Below are 18464 nucleotides of genomic sequence, written 5' to 3'. Positions count from 1 at the left end.
TTGCACCAACGACACAGGAAATTTTAAGAGAAGCGTAAAAACCAGTCCGCCACCGACCACACACTTCGAGTTTTGAGTGTTACACGATTCCCATTCAACTTAAAAACCCAAAACGAATTACGAAAAACTTAACGTGTTCATTAAAGTTAAGCAATTAAAAACTTCATTGTAATCTATTGAAATTCAAATTAAACGGAAATCGATAACGAAGCTGTTTATTTTAAAATTCTTTGTGTTCTCCAACACTTTCAGCCACTTGGGTAGGTCGCAAGCGGCAGTGCTTGTTATCGGAAAAATGTTAGCTAACATCACTTCAATTTCAACTGGAAGGTGATTCACAAAGTGGTGACATTTTAAAAATGTCTCAAAAAGCCACTCCATTTCCTATTTACGTTGACTTCTCCACAATTTTCGCCTATGTTAACTATGTTAACTCACATCACTCAAAACTAAAATACAGTGTGACCAGCGCAACAATATACGTGAACTTCAGCAAAAATCTTTGGTAGTTTTGGTATTTTGACATGAACATTTTTTGCGATATTAAAACTCGAATATTTGCCCATCGCTAATATATTTTCAAGAACCTTAGCTGCGAATTGTTTTTTCGGCGTTTTGGAAAAATAAACCGAAGATTACAATAAAAAGGGTCCTTGAACTCGAACACGGATTACAAGCACTGCCACGATGGTGAAACTAACGCCGGAGCTGATCAACCAGTCAATGCAGTACATAAACCCGTGCCGGGAGCGTGAGCTGGATTTGCGCGGCTACAAGATTCCACAGATCGAAAACCTGGGCGCTACCTTAGACCAGTTCGACACAATTGATCTCTCGGACAACGACCTGCGCAAGCTGGACAACCTGCCGCACCTGCCTCGTCTGAAATGCCTGCTGCTGAACAACAACCGTATCTTGCGTATCAGCGAGGGACTGGAGGATGCGGTGCCAAATCTGAGTTCAATTATTCTCACTGGCAACAACCTCCAGGAGCTGAGTGACTTGGAGCCACTGACCGCATTCTCAAAGCTGGACACCGTTTGCCTGCTCATCAATCCGGTATCCACGAAACCCAATTACCGGGAGTACATGGCCTTTAAGTTCCCGCAGCTGCGGCTGCTCGACTTTCGGAAGATTAAGCAGAAGGATCGCCAGGCGGCACAGGAGTTCTTTCGCACCAAGCAGGGAAAGGACATGCTGAAGGAGGTTAGCCGGAAGTCAAAGATGAGCGCCGCCGCTGCTCTGGCGGCCGAGGCGGGGACTGGAAAAGGAAGAGGATCGGACGGCGGACGACTGGCCAATCCGGAGGACATGCAGCGCATCCGCGAGGCCATTAAGAGGGCCAGCTCGCTGGCGGAGGTGGAGCGGCTGTCGCAAATCCTGCAGAGCGGCCAGCTGCCAGAGAAATTTCAACACGAGCAGGAGACGCCGCAGAACGGAGCGGGGCACAACGGCTCTGGCGACGTGGCCATGGAATACTAGAATCCGCCGTACATCCGTCAGACACCTTATAATCGTACACCAACATTTTATAATAAAACACCTCCACAAGTTGATTCATCGTATTCTGCATTCTGGACATACACAAATATATATAGTATCTTTTGTTCTCAACTAAGGCTGCCGGCCGCAGGATCTTTCACGGAAAGAGCTGGGAAACTTGGCCACCGTAGAAATGCATTTACATGAACGTAATTGGCTAAAAGTTTAACAATCTACAGCGAGTACAAAGGGGACAAAACAGGAGGACGCTGGGCTGGCTTATTTAAAAAGAACGGGAATCGGGATGTGGCTCCTGGAGTCTGATATGGCTAGGCGGTGCTATTAAGACCCTTTCGCCGCCATTATGGTGTCGTAGTGCAGACCCGTGTAAAAGATGATCCACGTGACCAAAAACCCGGCGAACGACGTCATAAATCCCTCTTTGACCAGCTCCCAAACGCCTCCGTAGGCATCCTCGTCCACGTTCTGGAAATTTATGGCGTATAAGTAGACGATCCCACAGCTAATGCCGGCGAATCTGGAAGACAGAGTGGAGGGTCAAATGAAGTGACTGTTTCGGCTATTTATAGGTTATAGGTACTCACAGTACGAGGCCCAGAAAACCTTTAAGCGGCACTATGCCCCAGATGACTCCTAGAAAGATGCCAAATACCTGCCGAGACCAATAGATCACGTCCAGAAACTCCTCCTGCGGGGACCGAGGGAATTAGCATGCGGGTTTTACGATCTGGAACTTTGCTCACCTTGTCCTCCCACTCCGATTTTGTGATGGCGCGCGCCCAAATTTCCCGCAACGTTGAGGTTTTGGCCGGGTGCCCGTTGCGCTCAATCGTACTCGTTTTTGTGGCCATAATTTGATTCAGCTTTGACCCAATTCACTTTAAATAATTTGTAATTAATTTTTTTCAGAGCCTAGTGCTGGAACCAAAGCCGATATTTGCGATACTATCGTGGGCTGAGGAAATTCGGAATCGTTATTGGCAGCTCTTTATCTATAATATGGGCTACGCTGGCAACCCTGCTATCAGCTGTTTGGTTATGTGAATTAATTTTTTCTATTCTACTTGTTAAATTTTAATAAAAAAATGCTGCAAATCACAAGGAATTGCCTGGCTAAAACTGCCACAGCTACAGGTGACTTATTTTGCTTTGTAAAATTTATTATAATTCATAAAATGTCTGCATTACAGTAACTCAGAGGGGCATTGCTCTTACGGCCGCTCGATCCATCGATCAAAAGTGGCGTGCAGGCAAGGGATTGCCGGAAAACCCGAATGCTTTTGGCCCGCTCACCAATTTGCCAGACTTTACGTACCTTGATGGAAGACCTACGCCCCTGGGAGTGTGTATAGACCTTAAGCGACACAGATTTCATCTTAACACTCCCATGTTTTTTAGGCCAACCAAAAGAGACGACTGCTGAAACAACAGGAGATTGCCACAAAGATCGTTGAGCTAAGTGGGGAGCTGGAATTCGCCAAGCAGCGGCATGAACGGCTAAAGGAGGCTGCCGCATCTGAAAAACAGCGCCTCATCCAGAACAAACTGAAGCCCAAGGGCCACCTGCTTCTCAAGAAGTAGTTTCCCAAACATTAGCTTGTACATGTTTATGATAAGTCGCTTAGTGAATGGAGACGATAATATACGATGGTCTTGTGATGTGGACACATGTTTGCCCAAAACACGTTTTAAAAACGTTTTCCAAATGGCAAGCGTGGCGCAGTCAACGGTTCATTAGACGAAACGCTAATGAGGATTTAATTGCATCTGTGCGACTCACCTGCCGCACTTTAATTAAGTGTTAAAACGCTTGTGACGCACATTCTGAACTAACGTGTCCTGACAATTGGGCAAGTTGAAAGCGCCTCCCGCTTTTTCCGAGGGGCATAAGATTAGCCCTTGAGGTGGGAGTGGGCTCCCCATTCACACATAAGCTGCTAATAGAAGGCTTACGCTCGCGTATTCGAGTCAGTCCTCAAACTATTTGGGTAAACAAGGAAGTCGGGAGACTTTTGTTTATGTGTAAGCAATTGTCCAAGGTCATTTACAGCCTGAATTTGTCATCTTCCGGCCTGCGCAATGTGGCACACATCCCAGTGGGGCAGCCTGGAGAGATTTACAAATCGATCGTGCCAGCGATGGCAGCCAAGCGGAGCAAATATCATTTGTTTTGTTTGCCTTTATCAGTAAATATGTACCATCGTTTACCAGCCAAATATTTGCGCACCTTGCCAGTGGGGCTCCCTTGTTTTTCCGAGTGTTTGACTTTTCGGTTAGGATATCAAGAATTTTGCACGGCACGCAAATGTTTGCCTTCGATTCGGCTGATCGAGCCTTTAAAAGCCAAGTAGCCGAATAATAAAGCCCACAAAAAACGTGCTCCACTTAGGCGTGTTTTCGAAAAATTAAGTAAAGGCATGGTTTCTTAAAGCTTTAAACAGCCTATTTAGCCTAAATTAGGGTTCGGAAACATCCGACTTTGCTGGGCTTCACACTTCCCGAAAAAACATCAACACAACTAAAGATTCATCGATCCCCTAGGTGGCAGACATAAAAATTTCCATAACTCTTTGTTACTGCCAACTCACACCAGGCTGAAATTGGTAAAAGTGGCAATTAAATAAACGGATAATGTGCCACTGTAAATATTAAAATATTGCAGGGTGCAAATTTAGCTATTTACGTTCGCACATCCAGCTAACAAAGAAATCAAGTCTGAGGAAATTTTCTAAGCAGATGATAGTCACTTGGCGATCGCTTGGAGTGCAGAATGTTTGTCGCACTTCTTGCAGAAATTAGCCGAGTAGTATGAAATTTGGCACAGTCTTTCAAGTTTTCAGTGCCTAGTGGGTGTGACAAAAATAAAAGAAAAACGTGAGCGCTGGAGCTCTCAATCAAAAGGCAGAAATCGCTGCGCTGAGCTTAAATGCAACCAATCGTGCGTATACGTAATGCGATCTGAATCCAACTGGATTGTTTATGTTTCCTTTATCTCTGGCAAATCTCACACCTTTTTGTTGTTGTTGACGATGTTTTGGGTGTGCAAAAATATTTACCCCCAGTAAAATGGCATGGAAAAAGGTGATGTTGTGGAAAACAACTGAAATTTGTTATTGCCCCAGCTTCAGCCCGGGATTTATATTTATATAATTGTATAAATTTATTTAATTAGCGGGTTTATATTTACGACCGAAACTTTTGGAAACGGTCTGCGATAAACAAGTGCAAATTGGTTTGGGTCCAGGTCTCTTCCTCAAATTGGCCTGCTAAACGATGCGATACAAAAGTCTAGCTAAACGATGCGTTACAAAAGTCTAGTTGGCAGAGGCCTTTGATTCATCTTCTCTTTGAGTGCAGGCCCCACAAACTGAAGTCATGCCCCTTTTTTAAAGCCTCAATGAAAACCCCCACCTCAGGCGGGTCGAGTTGGTTTGTTAATTATTTCCCTGCTCCCGAAAGCCACTCATGTTTTTCTAGAAAATTGCGGTATTTATCACTTCCTGAGTCAGCCGGCCACATTTTTACGGTGAATTAATTACCGTGACATGAACCATTGCGGTTTCATATGTATTTTTAAAGTCAGCCGTATTTATAGACGCCGTCCTATTTGCGTGTCTATGCTGATTTTTATAAAAACGCCGAATTTCATTACAACGACATTTGAAGTCTGGATTTAGACTTAGCGTGTGACCACACAAAAATTACCACCCGGCGATCACAGCGCCTGGTACACATATTACTCATACGCCGTGTGCCCGAAAACCTTTCCAACCGAAAGTCAAACGCAGAAAGCCCCTAATTACTTTCGTCCATTCACTGACGACGTCAGAGCGCCAAAAAACAAATTAATAACTTTGATTAGTCTAAATCAAAACAAAATAGTCCCAGACAATGGGCAAATTCTGGGGGACCGTATCTTTCCGCATTGTAAAAACTTTTCCGAACCAAACTGGCTCCACGCTAACCGAAACAGTGCTCCGGCAATTAGAGCTTTTTGTCCCGGCGGGTCCCACAGAGATAAGACACACAGAGTTGTTTGCCAAGTCACAGCATCCGCGCATGCGCAAAACCCAGACGTCGACGGAACGGATTGCGAAAACCGAAGAGAGTTTGTCAAAAATGTCGCTGCGTTTCCTCCGGACTTGCGTCACAATTAAAGCATCGGCCCGACCCGAAAGCAAATTTTCACGTTTGGGTGCGAATATGGCGAGCGGTGCGTATATAAGGAAAGGGTTCTCCACAGTCAAGCACACAGAACACACCAGTCGTTCAGAGCAATCAGATCAATCGCCTGCCAAAAATCAAAGGATAATACTCCACTGCCCAAACAAGATTTTCCAGATAAAAACCAGTTTAAAACAAGAAACACAATGGACCTTAAGGTAATATGATATATGATATATCCCAGAGAATCCAGCTAACTCGGTTTTTCTCCCCTGTAGCAATTGTACTCTTGCGTCTGCCTGCTGATTAGCATCATCATCTGCAAAGTGTCGCAGTCCAGTGCCAAGCCTACCTATTACGACCTGGATAGCTACGAGACCTACGACACAGATCGCTATGACAGTGGTTCCTACGCCCTGAGCTACGGAAAACCCCTCACGGATAACCGCCTCAAGAAGCTCAGCCCGGGCTACTACTATGTGGACGATGGGTACATTGCCCCGGTGGCCGCCAGTGCTGGATACACACGCCGCGAAGACGGCATCTCGGAGAGCGGAGCCCTGCCCCACAATGTCAAGTTCACCCCGATTGTGCGAGTCCGCCAGACGAAGACCAAGCGCAAGAAGCTCTTTGTGCCCAACTTCTTCGGCTAGAAGATGACCATCTCACGGTCCATCTGCCGGGACTGAGAGTACAGACTGAGGATGATTAGAATAGGCTTAGTCGTAGTATTAGTCGCGTGGCTCCCACACCAAAAAGTACCTTATACTATTATCTATATTTTATACGCGGCCAAATTGATGACCAAATTATATTTATATACCCAAAACCTACTAAATATATACGCAAATTGTTGAAATAATTTACCAACAAAATAATTATTTTTTGCGGTTAAAGAGCTAACCACACGAAATGGAAATCGTAAAAACAAAATTAAAATTTATTTTTAGAAACAATGGCGACACGCAGATCGGGATTGTAATTTACAGTTGAGAAACAGCAATAATTCTCTGCTGCCTATTCGGATTTATTCGGTTATTAAAGGTATGTTGTTGTGAATTAAAATCCTCAGAAAGATCGAAAACAAACTAAACGTTCTAGTAACTTATAACCGAACATATAGCTTGCCAGGAAACGCATTCATGGATAACGCCCCCACGATTTAATGAAAAGTGCCGTAGAGAACTTGATGAGCCGCAAAGTGTCTATTTAATTTGACGATTTGGTGCTAATTGACCACTTAGGCGATTTAATAAAATCAGAATGGCATTTGTTATTATTTATACTTGATGTACAGTAAACTTTTCTTGATGATGTGATCGTTTAAAATAAAATATATGCGTAAACCAAAATCATATTTTTTATCAGCGGGTCCGTAAATCATAAATACAAAATCATAAAAAAATTAGTACAAATTTAATAGTAGGACAAGTTTACCCAAGTTTTACTTTGTAATAGTTGCACAATTGAATACGTCGCTGCAACAATAATTGCATTTTTTATCACAGAAAGAAATAGCAAAATAAAATTAAGCAAATATTTTGCATATTTAATGTAATTATTTAAAGTAGTTAAGTCAGCTTTTATTGAATTCAACCAAACTTAGTAAAAGAGTGTAGTATTCTACTGTTCAAAATATAAGTTTAGTTTTTCCTTACTAAATATTATCACCTTACAGATTTAAATCTTAAGTCGTGATAACAGGTGGTGATAACAAAAATTGAAATTACCTCCCAATGTGTAGTGTTGTTCAGCGCTAGTCGTGACTGGCCAATGAAACATCGATCTATCGATATGTCAGCTGTCGTCATTTGTGAAAGAAGAAGAGGAGAAAGAGAGATTTGCAAATTTACAAAGGAAGCAGGGAAAAATCAGCGTCGTCAACGATGAGCTTCATGCAACCAAGTCCCGTTAAGTACGCGTGCTCCTGTGGCATCCTGAATCCGATCAACAAGCTCTTCTTCTGTCGCCACTGCCCCAAGCTGCGCTGTGGCTTCTGCGTGACGCACGAGATCGAGTCGCACTTCTGCTCAAATTGCCTGGAGAATATCCCTTCCACGGAGGCGCGGCACAAGAAAAACTGCTGCGCCAACTGCTTCGACTGTCCCTGCTGCCAGCACACTCTGTCGGCCAGAGCCTCTACAGTCCCAGTGGTGCGCAAGACAGAGGAGGCGAAGGAAGTCAAAGAAGCAAAGGATGGAGACTCCACGGCCGAAACCCCGCCCCCTGTCCCGGCAAGCAGCAAACCCTCTGCGGTGCCCACCACCAAGAAGATGTACTATCTGTCGTGCCTCTCATGCCGCTGGACTACGCGAGACGTGGGCATTCCCGACCAGGGCGTGGCCACGGGCACCTGGCCGGACAACGAGTGTCTGTACCAGGCGCGATTCAATGCCCTGGTTGAATACTTCCAGGCGGTGGTGCTGCAGGAGAAGCAGGAGAAACTGGAGTTCATGCGGCGTAAGGCGCCAAAGCAGCACAAGTTTCCCAGCTTGACGGATCGCACTGGCCTAACCGTTTCACTCATTCGCCGCCAGATCGGCTGGAACGACAAAGTGCCCAAGGCCAAGGCCGTGATTACGCCGGCGGTGGCCACGGCGGAGGTGGAGGGTCTGCCGGCAAACATCTTCACGGAACCGCTGAACTTGCGCAATGTCACGACCATTGCCCAACGTCACAGCCAACCTGCCGATCAGCCCACGGCTGTTGGCAGTCTTTATCCGCAACGGCGATCGCTGTGGATCAAGCGATCTCTGCGCTGCCGCCAGTGCGAGCACAATCTGATCAAGCCGGAGTATCATCCAACGTCGATCAAGTATCGCATCCAGCTTTTTGCCAGCTACCATGTTCCCGAAGTGGTGATGGTGCGCTGCGAGCAACCGCTGATTCCTGGCAAGAGCAACGCCATTCTGCTGAAGCTAACCAATCCGACGATGTACGACATGACTATTCGATTATTAACTACAGCTCCTCCGGAGGATCCGCAACTGGAGGAACCGATTTCTTCCTCACCACTACTCAAGGCTGTTGGCATCACCTTGTCGCGTCAGAATTCTACTCGAGAGGTAAAGCGTGAGGTGACAGATGTGTCTAATGCCGAGATTGTTCCGCTGGAAAGTGAGTTTGTGCTCAGCCAACGCGATGACTCCAAGGAGTTTGACGAGTATGTGCAGCTGCCCACCGAGGAGCCCAAGTTCATTGTTTGGCGAAAGGGCAACAAGGTTCTCTTAAGGCTGCAGTTCACACCGGCAAAGGAGCTTCCTCCGAGCACAAACGTTGTGCTTGGCTTCTTCATGCAGTACACGTACGTTAACACCGTAGCCAATGCGCCTGAGAAGAAGGAGCCCACCACTCATGCACTCAATTCGAGGGTGTTCATAAACGCGGGGGCAACTGAGCACAAGGCCAACTGAATTATAAACTCATAAGCTGAATGGAATACTAATCGAACTTATCAGAAACCTAAAAAATGCTTTTTGAAAGCTAGGAAATTATTTATTTATTAATAATCGTGAAAAAGCCGCTGGTATTAAAATTGAATAAACCCTACTCGGGATCTTTAACATCTGCAACCTTATCTTTTCCAGGTGTAACGGGCACAGTCCATTGATCGTATTTACAAGTTTAAACTTTAGTCCCTCTCGTTTATCAGTTGCGTTTTTTATTTTAGGAGTTTTGGTCTCGGAATAAACTTTTTCACTTCGGTATCGGCTCATCAGTTTCATTTTTGGCTGTCGGGCTTATCCAATCCAGTCCACTTTTCGCTCTCAGTCCACAGGAACTTTCCTATAGCTTTGTCTAAAGCTGCAGGAGCAACAGTCTTGGGCTTGCAGTCGCTGAAGTACAATCCAGTCACATCCTTCAGTTCCGGATCCAGAGCGGCATAAAGGGATGTCTGTGCTCCGCTTTTAGGTGTCTTCAAAAGCGGCCAAATCATTGGCTTGATGAAGTACCTAAAGATTGGAATATTACTAACAACATTTTTTCTTTTTACTCCCCACTTACTGCACCAAGTTGGTCTGGAAGAAGGCCCAGTTCCTTCCCAGCTCAGTGTCCACAACACCAGGATGAAGAGAATTGACCGTGACTCCACTACCTTCTAAGCGCGTTGCTAGTTCCCTAGTGAAAAGGACATTGGCCAGCTTGCTCTGGCTATAGGCTAGTCCCTCATCATAGGTCTTCTCGCTATTTAAATCGGCCACATTAATAGAGCCACGTGCATGGGCCAGGCTGGAAACGACGACTATGCGACTAGGAGCCGATTTCTGGAAAATTTACCCAAGTGTTATCTCAAATCGAAATTTATGAATGTCATCCTTTACCTTCAACAAATCGAGCAGCAAGTTAGTCAGCAAAAAATGCCCAATATGGTTTACACCCAACTGCAATTCAATGCCTTCCTTAGTTAACGTCTTTGGACAACGCATCACACCGGCGTTGTTGATCAGGACATCTAGCTTATTCTGCTCCTTCTTGAAGCTAATTTATAAGGGAACCGTTTAATAGGAGGTGAACTCTTAAATACCATTTCTTACAAGCTTACCCTGCTACAAATGCACGGATCGAGTCCTGGGAGCTTAAGTCGAGCTCTCGGGAGAATACATTCTGATTATTTGTCTCTTTGACGATTTCCTTACGCGCTCTTTCGCATCGGTTCAAGTCCCTGCAAGCCATATAGACGGTTCCGCCGCGTCTGGCGATCTCCAGAGCTGTCTCCTTGCCGATTCCCGTGTTGGCTCCCGTGACAATAAATACCTTGCCGGTTTCATCGGTGTTCTTTGTGAACTTGCCACCCTGCATGTACTCCCTAAAAATACCAGTAGGAATTACATAGCTGCAAGCCCTTATCTATCTCTGCAATCACTATTGCGACTCACGACTGCTTCGTCATTGCGCATTTCATAATTTCCAGAACATGTTTGGGAAACTTACTTCAAGAGGTAGATGGACACCCCGATTATAGCCGGCCACAGTATTAATGGGCTTAATAAACAGTCGATAAAACAGCCCATTTTAAATAATTTTAACTCTGTTTTTTTTTGGGTTCTGGAAGATATTAATTCCTTCGATGAAGGCGAGCAAGTTAGCTTGAACAGCACAGCAGCTGTTGTATTTATACGAACCCGACTACTACGCCAAATTATGAAACAGCTTTTTCTCTCTGAGTGTAAAGTGAAATGGGGAAAATCAGAAAATGTTCTTGCTTGAAGAGAAGGCAAAGAGAGGCTAAGAGAGAAAGCTCTTTATTATTCCGATCGATTCGTATTTGTTGATTGATAAAGGGGAAATATATGTATATATATGTATATATAAGCAAATAAATGTAATCCCACAAAGGAATTTTGTTAATTACTGTTTGACGCAATCATTTGGTATTTTATGGTGGTAAAGAGACGCGTAGCTATATACTGCTATCGGTAAAAGTACGTTTTGGAACATTTAAATTTTAAAACGTACGACTATCGAGTTAAGAACAACGAATTCAAAAGTCGAACGTGCATATCAAATAGCTACCAGTTATTCCTTGCCCTACTTCAGCATTTCCTGAATATTTTAATAAACAAATGTGGTACCCAAAATCAAAGCATATTTTATTACCGATTTTATCCGCATTTTTTAATAAAAATAATATAAGAAAATAAAGTAAAATGAAAAATAAACAAGTTAAAGCTATAAGAGATGGTAACTTGTTGTGTGCAGCTATTTATCGAGTTTTTATAATAAATTTGTTTAAGTTGTAATTTGTATGATTTAACCTTAACCTAGCCCAAAATAAACTAGCATTAGTTAGTATCGAGCTACAACAATGCCACTCACCGAACCATTAATTGTTTATGTTATATTATTGTTACTCTCGAAGTTATGATAGCATTTTCAGAATCCTAAACCCCAAACATCGTACCAGAAAATTAAACGGTTATAGGAAATTGTTGAATGAACTGTTCATTAAAAATCAATCCTTTAATTCAGTATAACGTATCTTGTAATTTTTTGTTTACTAATCATAAAAATAATAAATAATAAAATGGAGGTTGAAGGAAGAGGTATAATTTTTAGTCTACTTTGGAAGTATTGACGCCTGTCCACTTCTCGCTCTCTGCCCACAGAAACTTTGCGGTTTTGTCGTCCTTGGCAGCAGGTGCCACATCCTTTGGCTTGCAGTCGCTGAAGTAGAGTCCAGATACCTCCTTCAACTCAGGATCCAAAGCAGCGTATAGAGTAGTCTGCGCTCCGTTCTTTGCTGTCTTGAAGAATACCCATTGCAGAGGATTGAGCAAAAGCCTAAAAAACGAAAATGATTACCTTATGCACCAGATCTTCTTCACTTATCACTTACTGGACGAAGGCATAATCCAAAAACTCCCAATTCCTCTGAAGCTCAGTGTTCACAGCACCAGGATGAAGGGAATTGACTGTGACTCCAGTTCCCTCCAAGCGTTTGGCCAATTCCCTTGTGAATAGAACGTTGGCCAACTTGCTTTGGCTGTAGGCATCGATCCTACTGTACGACTTTTCACTGTTCAAATCTCCAGTATTAATGGTGCCCTGTGTATGTGCCAGACTGGAAACATTTACGATGCGACTGGGTGCAGTTTTCTAAGGAGCATAAGGTTAACAAAATGTTAAAAACCTTTTAGGCTGTCAATACCTTCAAAACGTCCAGCAACAAGTGCGTAAGCAGGAAATGTCCCATATGATTTACACCCAACTGCATTTCGAAACCGTCCTTGGTCAAAGATTTTTTGCAATGCATAACTCCTGCATTGTTGATTAGCACATGGAGCTTGTCCTGCTCTTTTTTGAAACTAATAAAAGCATTTAGTAGAAATAAGATTTGTTTCTCTGTCATTCTTATATGCTTACCCAGCAGCGAATTTTCGAATGGAGTCCAGCGAACTCAAGTCCAGTTCGCGAGCAAATATGTTGGTATTGTTTGACTCCCTGACGATATCCTGGCGGGCCTTTTCACATCGGTTCATGTCCCTGCAGGCCATATAGACGGTTCCTCCGCGCTTGGCAATCTCCAGGACTGTCTCCTTGCCAATTCCCGTGTTGGCTCCCGTGACGATAAATACTTTGCCTGTTTCATCTGTTTGCTTGGTGAACGTTCCGCCCTGCATGTATTTTCTGAAATTAGGTATGTTAATATTTTACTCTAGCTACAAAAAGTTTAAACAGAAAATAGCCAGTCATTGCAGTATTACTCATTCGAAATTTAACTATTTCGTGCAAAAATTACCTCAGAAAATACACAGCTGTGCCGATTAAAGCCGGCCAAAAAAGGAGGGGGCACAACAAACAACTCATTTTGTTTAGGCTTCTATCAGTTGTGTTTAGCAGTTTATAGCCGGGAGACCTCTAAGCAAATGAGAACTAGGCAGTCTACAGCGGTCGTTTAAATACTACGAGCGCTATCTGTGAGAAAATACACGACAGCTATAACATGCTAACTCACGATGAGTATAATTCGAAAATACGAGAAGAGAACGAAAAAGTTAGAGAGAAATGTGAAATACAATTCGCAATGTTTGAAAGTGTAACGTATGCGTACTAATTATCAATGAGAACAAACATTGTCAGGTTCTGGCAAACAGATTATAAATGAGGATCAGAACAGATCAGCTAACTGTAATTAAAATACAACAAAAACCATTGCTAATATGTCTTTGGTATCGGGCACTATTTTTATTTTTTTTTTTTTTTGTAGAAGTATGTATGTACATATATACGCTATGCATATTCTTGATGAGCATAACCATTGGAATCAAAAAAGCCAAAAATTAGCGTTACGAGGTTTATGGACGGCCCCATACATAGAAAAGCCTCTTTGTTCAGTTTTTTTTTGAAGCACAGTAGTTAATGAGACAGGAAGCTTAAACATTTTTTTTATAATAATGTTAACCGATTTCGACAAAAACTTTTGATATATGTATTTAAACTTCCTTGTCTTCTTGCTAATTATTATTTTTAACACGGATGTTATTTAAAGAATACTATATATAAAAATATTTAATATTGAAAATATTATCGCAAAGTTAATGTTTAACGTTGCACACTGGCAAATTTGTATCCCCACAGCATTTGGTAAGGCCTGTCCACCTCTCGCTCTCTGCCCACAGAAACTTTCCAGTGTTGTCGTCCTTGGCAGCAGGAGCCACATCCTTTGGCTTGCAGTCGCTGAAGTAAAGTCCAGATACCACCTTCAAGTCGGGATCCAAAGCAGCATAAAGAGATGTTTGCGCTCCGTTCTTTGGTGTCTTCAAAAGCGTCCATTGCAGAGGCTTGACCAATAACCTAAAACATAAAAATGATTACCAAATTCACCAGATTTTCTTAATCTGTTACGTACTGAACAAAGATGTTCTGCAGAATCTTCCAATTTCTCAACAGCTCGGTGTCCACAACACCGGGATGAAGGGAATTAACCGTGACTCCAGTTCCCTCCAAGCGTTTGGCCAACTCCCGGGTGAACAAAACGTTGGCTAATTTACTTTGACTGTAGGCATCGATCCTACTGTACGACTTTTCACTGTTCAAATCGCCAATATTAATGGTGCCTTGAGTGTGTGCCAGACTGGAAACATTTATGATGCGACTGGGTGCAGTTTCCTAAGAGTTTAAAGGTTAACGACTGGTCACAAATGTATTTTAAGGGTTGGGACTACTTGAAAGGCCTGTGTATATGTTGCTTAGCATTTTTTTAATTACATTAAAAGTATGTAACTTAACACATTTAAGCAAATGGTTTTATTAAAAGATTAATTAGCTTTTTAAACATTAGAACTATTTTAATGATTTAATAATTTTTTTTTTTTTATAACTTGCATGGAGTATATTGACATTTAAAATTGGGTGTAAGTTTGGCCAAGTTAGTTTTAAAACGTTAAACAAATTTTTTGTGTTGGTATGAGTCATTTAGATTTAAAAATATCCTTTCGAAATGTACGCACTTTAAGTTTTAACTTTGATGGTACAAGAAATACATTTTCCACTTTTAAACTCTCGCTTAATTTTGCCCGGACCGACATAAAATTTTGCGGACACACTTTGAGCCATTTAGGTAAGAAATAAATTGTAATAGGCTTAAATATATATTTAAAAGTCGTAAGTGGTGCTAGCCTTAAAAGACGCCAAAATACCTTCAAAACGTCCATTAGCAAATGGGTAAGCAGAAAATGGCCAATATGATTTACACCCAACTGCATTTCGATGCCCTCCTTGGTCAAAGTTTTGGGGCAATGCATAACTCCTGCGTTGTTGATCAGCACATGGAGCTTGTCCTGCTCTTTTTTGAAACTAATAAAAGCATTTAGTAGAAATACGATTTGTTTCTCAGTCATTTTTATATGCTTACCCAGCAGCGAATTTTCGAACGGAGTCCAGCGAACTCAAGTCCAGTTCGCGAGCAAATATGTTGGAATTGTTTGACTCCCTGACGATATCCTGGCGGGCCTTTTCACAACGGTTCATGTCCCTGCAGGCCATATAGACGGTTCCTCCGCGCTTGGCAATCTCCAGGACTGTCTCCTTGCCAATTCCCGTGTTGGCTCCCGTGACGATAAATACTTTGCCTGTTTCATCTGTTTGCTTGGTGAACTGTCCGCCCTGCATGTATTTTCTGAAATTAGATCATTAACGTTAATGAAAGCTCTGAATTGGGTAAATTGATTTTAAAATACCTTAAAAAATACGCAGCTAAGCCAATGCCAACCGGAGTTAGGACAATAAAGCCCAAAAACACTGAGCCAAGAAGAATGGGGCAGACCAAACACAATATTATTATCGGGCACAAAAGTAAAGGGTACAGCAAAATCTCGACACAGCACATTTTGCTTGAATATTGTTTTAGGTGTTCAGCAGTTGTTTCTAGTTTTGGAATCTCACAGCAAGTGCGTTTTTGACAGTTTCGCTGCCGCTTAAATACTTTACGCTCAATCTGTTGTAGAAATCTTAGAGTGCTTACTCACGAAGAGAAGAATTTAAAAACAAAAAATATCTGTAAATGTTAGAAAGGAAGTGCACATTGATTCACTATGTTTTGAAAACATAGAAGTGAGTGTATTTTTTGGTTTCATTTAGGAATGTCACCCATTGTTCTACAATACACAATTCGAATTTTATCGCATTACATAGTTGTTTGCAAACATATTTTTTCAATGCGTTGGTAGTCTCTTAACCAGGAAGCTTCGTTTTAAGTTATTTATTAAAAGTTTGGCTTTTTTAAATTAATTGTTTTAAATTTACTGCTGGCAGTTATGGACTTGCTATGTTCTTTCTTAAGAATAGTATTTGCTATTTCTTTATTCTGTTATACAAATGCTGTAACGTTCACTGCTCTCTGAACCGTTCCGATTTTGTTACAATATAACTGGAAAAATAGCGAGAGAGCGGAGAGCTGCAACAGTTTTTGTACATGTGTTACAGTCGTTATTCAATTATCACCATTTGCACGGGGCACACCTACAAGTTCTATTAAAGTTTTAAGAGCGGGATAACCACCTGTATGATAATAAAGCTCTTAGAACTAAATCGCTTCATTTTCCGGCTGAGATAAGAGCTTATGGTATTTGTAAAAGTAAAGAAATACAGAGAAATTTCTATTTTTATGCATAAAATTGTGGCACTGTATAAAATGTTATTCCACAAGCTTTAATACATTTTATGTAGCTTAATACATTTTATAACATCATTTTAGTTAGTAATTAAACTTATTAGAAGTGACGAGTATTAACACCAGTCCAGCTTTCACTCTCTGCCCAAAGAAATTCGGCATCATCGTCATATTGTCCAGCAGAACCAACATTTTTTGTCTTGCAATCACTGAAATATTGTCCTGATACATTTTTCAAATCAGGATCTAGAGCTACAAACAGGGACGTCTGAGCTCCGCTTTTTGAAGTCTTAATAAAAATCCAAATTAGCGGAGCTATAAGTAATCTAGAACAAAACAATAAATGAATCTCGTTATTACGTCCAACAAACAATTAACATACTTCCCGATCTTCGATCCGAGGAATGAAGTGTTTCGAAAGAGCTCTGTGTTTACTAGTCCAGGATGTAATGCATTCACCGTGATTCCAGTTCCTTTAATGCGCTTGGACAGCTCCCTGGTGAAAAGGATATTGGCTAACTTGCTCTGGCAGTAAGCCAACTTTTGATCATAGGACCTTTCGCTGTTCAGATCCTCTCTGTTGATTCTTCCAAATCGGTGGGCCATGCTGGACAGGACCACAATTCTGCTGGGTGCGGAACTCTTCAAGACATCGAGAAGTAGCAGAGTGAGCAGGAAGTGACCCATGTGATTCACACCTATTTGCATTTCAAACCCGTCCTGTGTTAGCATTTTGGGGCAGTCCATCATGCCGGCGTTGTTGATAAGAATGTGAAGATTATTCTGCTCCCGCTTAAAGCTTTATAAAATAAATTGAATAAGTTTCTTTACTGTTTTGGAAGGCAATCAGGACAATAATTACCTAGCTACAAAGCTTCTTATAGATTGCATAGAACTCAGATCCAGTTCACGTGAGAACACATTTTGGTTGTTGGTCTCATTGATAATCTCTCTACGTGCCTGATCGCATTTTTTCATATTACGACAAGCCATATAAATAGTGGCTCCCCTGCGAGCCAGTTCCAGTACGGTTTCCTTACCAATTCCCTGATTGCAGTAACAATCACTACTCGGCCAGCTTCATCAGTTTTCTTGGTGAATTGGGCTCCTTGCATGTATTGCCTAAAGCGCAGAGGTTAAAGGAACTTCGTTGAAAGTCATTGAAATTCACCTGAGAAAATATATTCCAATCGCAGAAAGGGCTGACCCGTACACCAGCGGGCTTAACAGGTAATCGGTGATTCCACTCATGTTTTCTTCGCTCCGAATGCTACCAGCTTTAAGTGTCGACTGGTGAGGTGGGAGCACTTACACTTTTCTTTATTCAGATAATATCAAAATCTTGGAATGCACATACTTGGCATTAACATATACGAACCGGTATAAAAGATCATTGTTTAAGGTCGGAAAGTTTACGATACTGAGGCCTTATTGTTGTCTTGTCAAAATTTGATGTAATGGGAATTTAAGCATTTGCTCTTATAGTTGCAGAGTTTTTTTTTGTATAATTGTTATAATATAATTTGTTTGTTTTTGCAGCTTTAAGAATGGTTAGTCCAAAGAGTTGTTCCATTTGTTATCTTGTTTAAACTTCAATTAATTAATTACCTTTCTTTTCTACTTAATAATTAAAAAAAAAATTTTAATCAAGTGCTTACAGATTTTATTTAGTAAAAGGTCAAAATCAAACGCCTATTTAATGAAACTATGCAACCTAACAAAATAACATTTGGTAAAACTGGTCTGTCTCCTAATTCAAGATTTCATATTTGGTTTTTATTTTAATGGAATGATTTAAAATAATTTAAATGATTAGAAAAAAAGTAAACTGACTTTTAATTTATCTTAATGTTACTAATAAATGTTGTATGCAGGAAATAAGTTATGATAAGTGAAGTTTTGTTTTGTTCTTCTTCGGAAAAAAATATAAAGATTAAAAACTTTGTTTTACATTCTCAAGCTATTGACTCATTTTTATAAAAGACTAACTCTCTGTCTACATAAGCTCGAATAAAAGTATAGAAACTCGTTGTGTTATGTGCCCGCAATAATTATTTTGTTTTGAATAAATAGCCCATTATTAGTGTTAATCGAGCTGCACATTTTTATCACAGGTGAAAGGGTATACAAATTTCGGCTAAACAAGGGAAGCTTTCTTACTTTTTTTGTGGATTCCTTTTCGATT

At 41.5% G+C, this 18464-nt stretch overlaps 9 protein-coding genes across 9 annotated transcripts; 4 read left to right on the top strand and 5 right to left on the bottom strand.

The window, feature by feature from the left end:
* Positions 1 to 540: 540 nt before the first annotated feature.
* Positions 541 to 1556, top strand: LOC108101546 (probable U2 small nuclear ribonucleoprotein A'). The gene has a single exon (XM_017205938.1). The coding sequence runs from the start codon at positions 688 to 690 to the stop codon at positions 1480 to 1482; it is 795 nt and encodes a 264-aa protein (XP_017061427.1). The 5' UTR covers positions 541 to 687; the 3' UTR covers positions 1483 to 1556.
* LOC108101547 (respirasome Complex Assembly Factor 1) lies at positions 1553 to 2447 on the bottom strand. Its single transcript, XM_017205939.1, has 3 exons — positions 2247 to 2447; positions 2088 to 2191; positions 1553 to 2020 (listed from the first exon to the last, which is right to left on the bottom strand). The coding sequence occupies exons 1-3, from the start codon at positions 2352 to 2354 to the stop codon at positions 1825 to 1827; spliced, it is 408 nt and encodes a 135-aa protein (XP_017061428.1). The 5' UTR covers positions 2355 to 2447; the 3' UTR covers positions 1553 to 1824.
* Positions 2448 to 2497: 50 nt separating this feature from the next.
* LOC108101548 (39S ribosomal protein L52, mitochondrial) lies at positions 2498 to 3185 on the top strand. The gene is made up of 3 exons (XM_017205941.2): positions 2498 to 2637; positions 2694 to 2845; positions 2902 to 3185. The coding sequence occupies exons 1-3, from the start codon at positions 2589 to 2591 to the stop codon at positions 3082 to 3084; spliced, it is 384 nt and encodes a 127-aa protein (XP_017061430.1). The 5' UTR covers positions 2498 to 2588; the 3' UTR covers positions 3085 to 3185.
* A 2586-nt stretch (positions 3186 to 5771) lies between these two features.
* Positions 5772 to 6500, top strand: LOC108101475. Its single transcript, XM_017205821.1, has 2 exons — positions 5772 to 5885; positions 5946 to 6500. Exons 1-2 carry the CDS (start codon positions 5874 to 5876, stop codon positions 6318 to 6320), a joined length of 387 nt encoding a protein of 128 aa, XP_017061310.1. The 5' UTR covers positions 5772 to 5873; the 3' UTR covers positions 6321 to 6500.
* A 967-nt stretch (positions 6501 to 7467) lies between these two features.
* LOC108101581 (dynactin subunit 4) lies at positions 7468 to 9239 on the top strand. The gene has a single exon (XM_017205993.2). It carries the CDS (start codon positions 7554 to 7556, stop codon positions 9078 to 9080), a length of 1527 nt encoding a protein of 508 aa, XP_017061482.1. The 5' UTR covers positions 7468 to 7553; the 3' UTR covers positions 9081 to 9239.
* Positions 9240 to 9306: 67 nt separating this feature from the next.
* Positions 9307 to 10778, bottom strand: LOC108101582 (retinol dehydrogenase 13). The gene is made up of 5 exons (XM_017205994.2): positions 10600 to 10778; positions 10211 to 10474; positions 9990 to 10146; positions 9673 to 9932; positions 9307 to 9620 (listed from the first exon to the last, which is right to left on the bottom strand). The coding sequence occupies exons 1-5, from the start codon at positions 10677 to 10679 to the stop codon at positions 9389 to 9391; spliced, it is 993 nt and encodes a 330-aa protein (XP_017061483.1). The 5' UTR covers positions 10680 to 10778; the 3' UTR covers positions 9307 to 9388.
* Positions 10779 to 11609: 831 nt separating this feature from the next.
* LOC108101603 (retinol dehydrogenase 13-like) lies at positions 11610 to 13051 on the bottom strand. Its single transcript, XM_017206017.2, has 5 exons — positions 12908 to 13051; positions 12532 to 12795; positions 12317 to 12473; positions 12005 to 12264; positions 11610 to 11949 (listed from the first exon to the last, which is right to left on the bottom strand). Exons 1-5 carry the CDS (start codon positions 12973 to 12975, stop codon positions 11721 to 11723), a joined length of 978 nt encoding a protein of 325 aa, XP_017061506.1. The 5' UTR covers positions 12976 to 13051; the 3' UTR covers positions 11610 to 11720.
* A 533-nt stretch (positions 13052 to 13584) lies between these two features.
* LOC108101602 (retinol dehydrogenase 13-like) lies at positions 13585 to 15701 on the bottom strand. The gene is made up of 5 exons (XM_017206016.2): positions 15348 to 15701; positions 15023 to 15286; positions 14808 to 14964; positions 14018 to 14277; positions 13585 to 13962 (listed from the first exon to the last, which is right to left on the bottom strand). The coding sequence occupies exons 1-5, from the start codon at positions 15494 to 15496 to the stop codon at positions 13704 to 13706; spliced, it is 1089 nt and encodes a 362-aa protein (XP_017061505.1). The 5' UTR covers positions 15497 to 15701; the 3' UTR covers positions 13585 to 13703.
* A 678-nt stretch (positions 15702 to 16379) lies between these two features.
* On the bottom strand, positions 16380 to 17530 carry LOC108101444 (retinol dehydrogenase 13). Its single transcript, XM_017205781.1, is given in 5 exon segments — positions 16380 to 16605; positions 16662 to 17078; positions 17142 to 17337; positions 17340 to 17401; positions 17451 to 17530. Coding segments are annotated over 5 exon segments (981 nt in total).
* Between the last annotated feature and the right edge of the window lie 934 nt (positions 17531 to 18464).

This window comes from Drosophila ficusphila, unplaced genomic scaffold (assembly GCF_018152265.1).
Source record: "Drosophila ficusphila isolate 14025-0441.05 unplaced genomic scaffold, ASM1815226v1 contig_414, whole genome shotgun sequence".
Classification (NCBI taxonomy): domain Eukaryota; kingdom Metazoa; phylum Arthropoda; class Insecta; order Diptera; family Drosophilidae; genus Drosophila; species Drosophila ficusphila.
The sequence above is the reverse complement of the archived record's forward strand: the minus strand, read 5'-3'. Positions and strand labels throughout refer to the sequence as shown.

Bases quoted from the DNA above. Each gene is read 5' to 3' on its own strand.
- LOC108101603 (XM_017206017.2), bottom strand. From the start codon at position 12,975: ATGAGTTGTTTGTTGTGCCCCCTCCTTTTTTGGCCGGCTTTAATCGGC. The intron at 12,474-12,531 runs GTAAGCATATAA...TGCTTTTATTAG, and splicing joins ATTCGAAAATTCGCTGCTGG to TTTCAAAAAAGAGCAGGACA. The intron at 11,950-12,004 runs GTAAGTGATAAG...TTCGTTTTTTAG, and splicing joins TTGGATTATGCCTTCGTCCA to GCTTTTGCTCAATCCTCTGC.
- LOC108101581 (XM_017205993.2), top strand. From the start codon at position 7,554: ATGAGCTTCATGCAACCAAGTCCCGTTAAGTACGCGTGCTCCTGTGGC.
- LOC108101548 (XM_017205941.2), top strand. From the start codon at position 2,589: ATGCTGCAAATCACAAGGAATTGCCTGGCTAAAACTGCCACAGCTACA. The intron at 2,638-2,693 runs GTGACTTATTTT...TCTGCATTACAG, and splicing joins TAAAACTGCCACAGCTACAG to TAACTCAGAGGGGCATTGCT. The intron at 2,846-2,901 runs GTGTGTATAGAC...CATGTTTTTTAG, and splicing joins GAAGACCTACGCCCCTGGGA to GCCAACCAAAAGAGACGACT.
- LOC108101602 (XM_017206016.2), bottom strand. From the start codon at position 15,496: ATGTGCTGTGTCGAGATTTTGCTGTACCCTTTACTTTTGTGCCCGATA. The intron at 15,287-15,347 runs GTATTTTAAAAT...ATCTAATTTCAG, and splicing joins TTAGCTGCGTATTTTTTAAG to AAAATACATGCAGGGCGGAC. The intron at 14,965-15,022 runs GTAAGCATATAA...TGCTTTTATTAG, and splicing joins GTTCGAAAATTCGCTGCTGG to TTTCAAAAAAGAGCAGGACA.
- LOC108101582 (XM_017205994.2), bottom strand. From the start codon at position 10,679: ATGGGCTGTTTTATCGACTGTTTATTAAGCCCATTAATACTGTGGCCG. The intron at 10,475-10,599 runs GTAAGTTTCCCA...TGGTATTTTTAG, and splicing joins GTGTCCATCTACCTCTTGAA to GGAGTACATGCAGGGTGGCA. The intron at 9,933-9,989 runs GTAAAGGATGAC...TAAATTTTCCAG, and splicing joins TGCTGCTCGATTTGTTGAAG to AAATCGGCTCCTAGTCGCAT.
- LOC108101546 (XM_017205938.1), top strand. From the start codon at position 688: ATGGTGAAACTAACGCCGGAGCTGATCAACCAGTCAATGCAGTACATA.
- LOC108101547 (XM_017205939.1), bottom strand. From the start codon at position 2,354: ATGGCCACAAAAACGAGTACGATTGAGCGCAACGGGCACCCGGCCAAA. The intron at 2,192-2,246 runs GTGAGCAAAGTT...CGGTCCCCGCAG, and splicing joins AATCGGAGTGGGAGGACAAG to GAGGAGTTTCTGGACGTGAT. The intron at 2,021-2,087 runs GTGAGTACCTAT...TCTGTCTTCCAG, and splicing joins GGTTTTCTGGGCCTCGTACT to ATTCGCCGGCATTAGCTGTG.